The sequence below is a fragment of the Giraffa tippelskirchi genome, chromosome 3, assembly GCF_054371585.1.
Source record: "Giraffa tippelskirchi isolate mGirTip1 chromosome 3, T2T-mGirTip1v1.2.pri, whole genome shotgun sequence".
NCBI classification, from domain to species: Eukaryota; Metazoa; Chordata; class Mammalia; order Artiodactyla; family Giraffidae; genus Giraffa; species Giraffa tippelskirchi.
The window spans coordinates 21,633,364-21,641,842 of NC_137277.1; the positions used below are offsets into that span (position 1 = coordinate 21,633,364).

An 8,479-nucleotide genomic window follows, 5' to 3' on the forward strand; every position below is an offset into this window, starting at 1 on the left:
GCCAAAATGGAAATTAACTTCCCACCAGGAACAGTAGCAAGAGTCGAGGAGGAAAGTCGGTGGTTGAAGATCCAGGTTGGGGAAATAATGATTGCTGTCCTGTCCTCTATTTATGTGGAAAGAACTGTTAAAACAGAAGCAGTAAAAGTCTCAGAAACATCAAAATCTACCTTGACCTAACAGCCCAAAACCATGACGCCAGATTTTTATTCGGTGGTGGACTGGTGAGTTTTTATCTTCTAAGGAGGGAAGTGAGGAATGACTCACTCGCAATTTAAAAATGTAATAAGGAACCTGAAATTGCTCCACCCAGACCCATTTCTCAGATAACCACCAACCTGGGGGCAACTGCCCTCCTACAGAAATGAGCCAGGCAAAGTTAGATACTAATTAGGAAAATTCGTCTAATTAAGCTAACTTGCTGAGACTGGCAAGCAGTGTTTGACTCTATGTAGGCAGAATTTCATCCAAACACACTTGAGCATTATCTATAAAAAGGACAACAGAAGAGCTGGGATGGGCAGTCACTCCATTCCGGCTTTCATAAATACAGCTCTGCAACACGCCTGTCCTGATACCATGTCTCTTCGACTTCCCAGTGGGTCCAGGAGGGCCAGCCCCCGTCCCACCACGGGCTCACTCAGGCTCTCCGGTGCGGGAGCCAGCTTTGGGGCTGGAAATGCTTGCAGCATGCCTGGAATTGGAAGCAGTTTCTCGTGTGCCTTTGGGGGCAGCTCGTCAGGAGGAAACGCCTTGGGGGGCAATCCCTGTGCTGGCTTTACTCTGAATGAAGGGGGCCTCCTTTCTGGCAATGAGAAGGTGACCATGCAGAATCTCAATGACCGCCTCGCATCCTACCTGGAGAATGTTCGCGCCCTGGAGGAGGCCAATGCTGACCTGGAGCAGAAGATCAAGGGCTGGTATGAGAAATTTGGGCCCGGTTCTTGCCGTGGTCTTGATCACGACTATAGTAGATATTTCCCAATAATCGAGGATCTTAAAAACCAGGTAAGAAATTACACTTCGCCATCATTTTTATGTACTGTTATTTCCAAATGTTCTTTTTCTTGCTTCTCTGAATACTAAAAACATTTCTCACTCCTACTTGTGACTTCTTAAAGGGAATTTCAATTTAGCGTTGGAAATAAGCACTAAGTAGATTTAGTAGTTATGATGAAAATGTCACTATCTATCTAGTAACTATGTTAACTTGGATTATTTCCATTTCCTAATCTTAAACACGCACACGCTTTTTGGTTTTTATTAGCTATGATAACTTGCCTCTAAAAAGTCAAACTCCCTGCTTCCAGATCATTGCTTCCACCACCAGCAATGCCAATGCTGTTCTACAGATCGATAATGCCAGGCTGACCGCTGATGATTTCAGACTCAAGTAAGTAGCCTTACAGAGTGAAAAAAAAAATTCACAAGATCAATGAGAAGCATTCCATTAAATTTATTTTTTGATCCCTCACTAAATATTACCAACTCTGGTTCCAACATTGTAAAACACTTGGACTTAAAACAAACAGAATGTTATTATATTTTTACTCTTTGGCTATGAAATAAAAAGTAGGAACTGCTATCAAAGCAGTGTGCAAAACCCTAGTTCTTTTTCTGCCAAGGAAATATCTCAAAATAATTATGATACAATAAATTTTGAAAATGTCTCTTGTGGCCAAATGTGTCACTTTATTTTTTAAACTTCTTATTTTGTGTTGGGTTATAACTGATTAACAATGCTGTGATGGTTTCAGGTGAATGGCAAAGGGACTCAGCCATACATATACATGTATCCATTCTACCCCAAACTCCCCTCCCATCTAGGCCAAATGTGTCACTCTAAAATTCCAGAATTCTAGCATTTGATCATTGATCAGTGACTACTTCTCCTACCATGAAATAAACTGGAAAATCATTAACCCTCTTTAAGGTATGAAAATGAGCTGGCTCTTCATCAGAGCGTCGAGAGTGATGTCAATGGGCTTCGCAGAGTTCTGGATGAAATCACTCTCTGCAGAACAGACCTGGAGATTCAGTATGAAACCCTGAGTGAAGAGCTGACTTACCTCAAAAAGAACCATAAAGAGGTAAGAGCTGACTGCCCACATATTGCCATCCCTCTGCAGACACTATCCATCTAACAGGAGATAATGGTCTTGACTGCTTAAGTAAGAAATTGGCACTAAAGATCTGTAATCAGACAGACATGAGGCTTGAGTAGTTCATAACAGTGGTGAAGTATTAGTCCAGGTTCACCTCTGATCTTGCATCAAATTTCTCATGGCGGGGAGGGGGAAAGAATCTTCTTTTCCATACCAATCAGGGTTACAAGAGCCATGTTTCAGCTAGGCAATTATGGCTAAGTTAAAACAGCATACTTAGGAGATTACATCTAATTAGATAAAATACATATACTCTAAGGATATCTTAAGGAAACCAGATCTAGATTTCTATAAAACAGTGACAGATTTAAAACACTTAAACATTTACTTCGTACACACTTAAGCATATGTCCGTAACATATAATCTTAATATATATAATATATATAAACTTAATGTATATAAAAATAATGAGACTGAAACTAAACATATAAAAATGTACACTACCAAATAAATATACATTTCCAAAGTAGTCACCATTGGAAGTTAGATTAAAAAATCAGACCATGCATCCATGACTCAACACATTTTGGGGAATGCTTTCAGAACCACTGTTTTCTGAGAAATCTTTATTCTTTGAAATTGAATTTATTTTAAAATAGTCAAAAAAATTCTAAGAGTCATGCCAAACCTCAAAGCAGGAGATGAAGCTTAAATATCTACTTAAAGAACATTAATATGAACATAACAGGTTCAGGAATGTTTATAGCCCATGGTAGCTACATAATAATTTTTTTTTAATCTTTGGCTGCACCACCCATTGTGGGATCTCAGTTCCCCAACCAGAGATTGAACCCGTGCCCTCTGCAGTGGAAGCTCAGAGTCTTAACCACTGGACCACCAGGGAAGTCCCTATAACAAATTTTTGATGAATTGAATACAATTTATTTTTTAAATGATTCACTCACAGACAGACCCACATGCATTTTTTTTAATCTTTTTCTTTTTCTGCTTGAACAGAGGAAGTTTTCACTAAATCCTCAGAAGTAAAAACCTTATCTGGAGAAAGAGAAGGTATATAGATCACCAGGAAAAAAGAAAGCCTCATTATTGTCATTAGGTCCAATTCAGGGCCCAGGACATGGGCAGGCAGGAGGGTTTCTGCAGTAGAGAACTAAGCTGATCCCTGCCATTTCAATGTACATAGTCTTAGCAGTGATGTCTGCTATCCACAACCTGAGAACTGAGTGCATCCCAACAGCCCACACCTCGGATGGCATAATAAGTAGACTTTGACCGCAAAACTGATTCCAGCTTCTGTGACGATGGCAATGATCATAATAACTAGCATTTGTTTAGCATTTATACACCAGATAGTATTACTAGGTCTTATCACTAATAATTCTTTCACATCTATTCAACCACCCAGAGGAGGATATTTTTTTATTCTTATTTTATCTGAAAATTGAGACTAAAAAGTTAAGGATTTTCCCAAGTTCACTTAACCACTGTAGGGCAGAACCAGAGTTCATGCAGAGACTGTCTGACACCCAAGTCCATCCTGACACTAGTCCCTGTGCAAGCTTAATAGTTTAACCAACAGCTAGGATTCTTTAGAGGAGTAGGTTCTCCCTTTATTAACTGCAAATAAACAAATATGTTTAAATTATAAATACATAACAAATATTTGTTTATAATTATTCAGAATTCTTTAGACTCAGCCCTTGGATCATGTTCCTACTGTCTGAGGTCAGGAGAGAGCTGATCAGAGAACACTTCAAAGCTGGTCTCTTAAGTAAAATGCAGACCAGTGCATCAACGTGGAGACATTGCAGCCATAAATAAATAGAATAAGAGATGAGAATAACTCATTTTAAATATCTTAGGGACTTTCATTTGGGAAAAGAAGAAAGACTCTTTTCTGTGCAGCAGAACTAAAATCGATGAATTGGAGTTATAGGAGCAGGAATTAAATTGGCCAGAAGGAAGAGCTTTGGAGCAATTAAAACTTTACAAGAATAAACCACATTACTTCATGAGACAGGAAATAGGGAAATGCAGAGGTAGCTGCACAGCCTGGGAGGTGGACCCAGAGAAACTCTTAAGAACCCTACCAAATCTGAGCCTCTAGACTTTCTACGACATCCCTACACAGCTGAGCTAAACGCTCTTCTGCCTCCAGGAAATGCAGGTTCTGCAGTGCGCGGCCGGAGGCAACGTGAACGTGGAGATGAACGCAGCGCCTGGCGTGGACCTCACGGTTCTGCTGAACAACATGCGGGCCGAGTACGAAGCCCTGGCCGAGCAGAACCGCAGGGACGCTGAGGCTTGGTTCAACGAAAAGGTGAGCCTTAACCGGAAAACACTCCCTCTGCTTTTGAGCACTGTTCACAAAACTAAGATGTGCTCCCTCCTTTACACCTTGTTAGAGCGCTTCGCTGCAACAGCAGATCACTGAGGATGTGGGAGCCACCACCTCAGCCAGGAATGAGCTGACAGAGATGAAGCGCAACCTCCAAACGCTGGAAATTGAACTTCAGTCTCTCCTAGCCACGGTATGAAAAGGCTGATCTCTTACCGTCTCTTAGGTTATCTTTTTTCTTCTTCTTTTTTTTTAATTGATGTATAGTTGATTTACAGTGCTGTTAGTTTGAGATATAGAGCAAAGTGATTCAGATATATACATAGACTTCAGCTGCAAAACTGATTCCAACTTCTATGATGATATAATGATCATAATAACTAACATTTACTATGTGAATATTATATATATATATATATATTCCTGATTCTTTTTCATTATAGATTGTTACAAGATATTGAATATAGTTCCCTGTGCTACACAGTAGAACCTTGTTGTTTATCTATTTTATATAAGTAGTGTATACCTGTTAAGCCCAAGATCCTAATTTATCTCTTTTCCCCCTTCCCCCTTTGGTAACCATAAATTTGTTTTCTATGTCTGTGAGTCTGTTTCTGTTTTGTAAATAAGTTCATTTGCATCACTTTTTAGGTTCTACCTGTAAGTAATATATGTCTTTCTCTGACTTACTTCACGTATATGATAATCTCTAGTTGTGTCCATGTTGCTGCAAATGGCATTATTTCATTCTCTTTTATGGCTGAGTAGTATTCCATTGTGTATATACACACCACATTTTCTTTATCCATTCATCTTTTGATGGGTACTTAGGTTCCTTCCATGTCTGGCTACTGTAAATGGTATTGCTGTGCACATTGGTATGCATGTATCTTTTCAAGTTAATATTGTCTCTGGATATGTGCCCAGGAATGGGATTGCTGGATCGTACAGTAACTCTATTTTTAGTTTTTGTTTGTTTTTTAGTTTATTTTCTATTTTTTAACTTTACAATATTGTATTTGTTTTGCCATACATTGACATGAATCCACCATGGGTGTACATGTTTTCCCCTTCCAGAACCCCCTTCCACCTCCCTCCCCATCCCATCCCTCCAGGTCATCCCGGTGCACCAGCCCCGAGCACCCTGTATCATGCATTGAACCTGGACTGGTGATTCGTTTCACCTCGTACTTTTTTTCCATAGTGGCTATACCAATTTACATTCCCACCAACAGTGTAGAAGGGTTCCTTTTTCTTCACACATTCTCCAGTTTATTATTTGTAAACTTTTTGAGGATGGCCATTCTGACTGGTACAAGCTGATACGTCATTGTAGTTTTGATTTTCATTTCTCTAATAATTAGTGATGTTGAGCATCTTTTCATATGCCTATTGGCCATCAGTATTTCTTCTTTGGAGAAATGCTTACTTGGGTCTTCTGTCCATTTTTTGATTGGGTTTTTTGTTTTATATTGAGCTGTAGGAGCTGTTTGTATATTTTGGAAATCAAGCTCCTGTGTTACCATTTTAAATGTGTGCCAGTTGATGTTAAAAGCCTTAACTGTGTTGAGAATATATCCACATATCCAAAAATATATTTTTATGTAGTTAATTTAGAACATAAGAAAATAATGGTATTTTATGTAACAGCTGAAACAGCATCATTGTTATCTACCAAAAAAGAAAGATTTGCTGATTTTTAAGAATGTCATAGAGTGTCTTCTTAACTATGTGTCAATGTGAAATCTAAAACAATTATAGGGAGAGGTAACAAAAGGAAAAAGTCATCTATCAAAGCAAATGTCTGCATATCTGTATATCCATCCCAGATTCTTTACTGTTTCCTAACAGAAACACTCCCTGGAGTGCTCCTTGACAGAGACGGAGGGCAACTACTGTGCACAGCTGGCCCAGATCCAGGCTCAGATCGGGGCCCTGGAGGAACAGCTGCACCAGGTCAGGACCGAGACCGAGGGCCAGAAACTGGAGTATGAACAGCTCCTGGACATCAAGGTCCACCTGGAAAAAGAAATTGAGACCTACTGTCTCCTCATTGGTGGAGATGATGGGTAAGTGGAATTCTTTATAGGGAAAATGCAATATACCAAAATCTGCTTGAAACTTAGATACCTGGAAAGTGAACATAAATTGAAATGACCATATTTATGATCGTAAATGCTAAACATTAAGCATGCTACATTACTACCAAGATATAAATTAGCCACATCTTATAAAACGAAGGTGCCACAAGCCCTGTATTTAAGGTGAGAAGATTTTAAAAACCACCTCTTGTTGCTAAAGCAAAGTGTCTTCAACTGTGTGACCCCCTGAAACTCTTCTCACCAAACAGCTAAAGAAAACAAGAGTTAAAAAAAAAAGAGGGGGACTTTCCTGGCAGTCCAGTGTTAAGACTCTATGCTTCCACCTCAGGGCGTGCAGGTTCGATCTCTGGTCAGGATACTATTAATAAGAGAACAAAAAAAGAAAACAAAAGAGTGAATCTAGAGTTAAAGGATTTCTGACATTTTCAACAATTTGTGTCCACAGGGCTTGCAAGTCTGGAGGTTACAAGTCTAAAGACTATGGAGCTGGAAATGTGGGAAACCAAATGAAAGGTAATTAAAATGGAATTCTGATTTTTTGTTATTCTACTTCATTTTCAATGCACAGCTTGACTGTTTTCATATCTCCAGGCCTCAGTAAGAACAGATGTAATAAAGAACTGTAATAGATACCAGTGTGTGCTAGATGTCTAACTTTAGCAATGTGTGCTAATTTTAAAACAAAGTGTTTCATCTTCACATTTTTAGTTAATCAAGAAATCAAAATTCCCCAAAAATGAGTCTGAGTATTTGTGCTTCCTGCATAGTCCTTTCTATATAAAAATTCTATCATTCCTTTAATTAATATAACTTATTATTATTTTTCCACTTTTTTACTGTGGTAAAATACACAGAACATAAAATTTACTATCTTAACCATATTAAGTGTATAGTTCAGTGGCATTAAGTACATTCATATTCTTGTGTAGCCATCATCACCGTCTATCTCTTTTCATCTTGTAAAATTGAAACTCTATTCCTGTTTAAAAAAAAAACAACTCCCCTTTTCCTCCCCTTCGTCCAGTTTCTTCAACTACCGTTCTACTTTCTCTTGCTATGAATTTGACTACTCTAGGTACCTCATATAAGTGGAATCATACTATATTTATCTTTTTTGTGATTGATTTATTTCTCTTAGCATAATATCCTCAAGACTCGTCCACATTTTAGCTACTGTGATTTTATTCATCTTGTTTCAACTCTCTAAAAATTTACTTTTAAAATTTGAATTTTAGATCCAATCAAAGCCATTGTGGTGAAGAAAGTCCTTGAGGAGGTAGACCAGCGCAGCAAAATACTTACCACCAGGCTCCACTCCCTGGAAGAGAAATCTCAAAGCAATTAATCTGATATACAAGAGACAGCATATGCCAAAAGCTCTCTGAGAAGAGAAGGCATAATACATCTGTCTGGGAAAATGAGCAAGTCTTAAAAAATGGTCTGTCCTCTTATCTTCCTGTTACTGAAATATAATCTCTGTCTGGGCAATCATTAGCATTATCAACAGTATCTTCCCATTTATCTGGAAGAACATCACATATAAATATGATGCCTCATTTGATTACCCTACAGAAAATGTTGTCAGTTCTTTTTAGTCAATAAACCTTCTTCCTTTAGCAAGTTATCACTGGTGGTGTTGTCTTATCTATAAAATGTTCATGTCTGTGGTACAGATGTATGAACATCTAACAGCTCTTGATCTACATGAAAACTTTAAAAAATAATTAAGATTTCTCCCCGGATTTTCATGAGGCTTTCCCAATAACTCAATATGAGATAAACTCAAAAAGAATAAAAATGCTTCCACTGAGCCCCCAATCTGCCATCCTTTGACATATAGCAAATCTATTCCTTTTCACAGTAGTACATTTCAGGTTCATCTATAAAGCAATAACAGTACTTCTCTCAAGCG

The 8,479-nt window shown here is 38.3% G+C and overlaps 1 protein-coding gene across 1 annotated transcript; it reads left to right on the forward strand.

Moving 5' to 3' along the window:
- The first annotated feature begins 524 nt into the window (after nt 1-524).
- KRT25 (keratin 25) lies at nt 525-8,191 on the forward strand. The gene is made up of 8 exons (XM_081582105.1): nt 525-1,008; nt 1,311-1,393; nt 1,934-2,090; nt 4,286-4,447; nt 4,533-4,658; nt 6,317-6,534; nt 7,013-7,080; nt 7,803-8,191. Exons 1-8 carry the CDS (start codon nt 580-582, stop codon nt 7,910-7,912), a joined length of 1,353 nt encoding a protein of 450 aa, XP_081438231.1. The 5' UTR covers nt 525-579; the 3' UTR covers nt 7,913-8,191.
- Nucleotides 8,192-8,479: the final 288 nt, after the last annotated feature.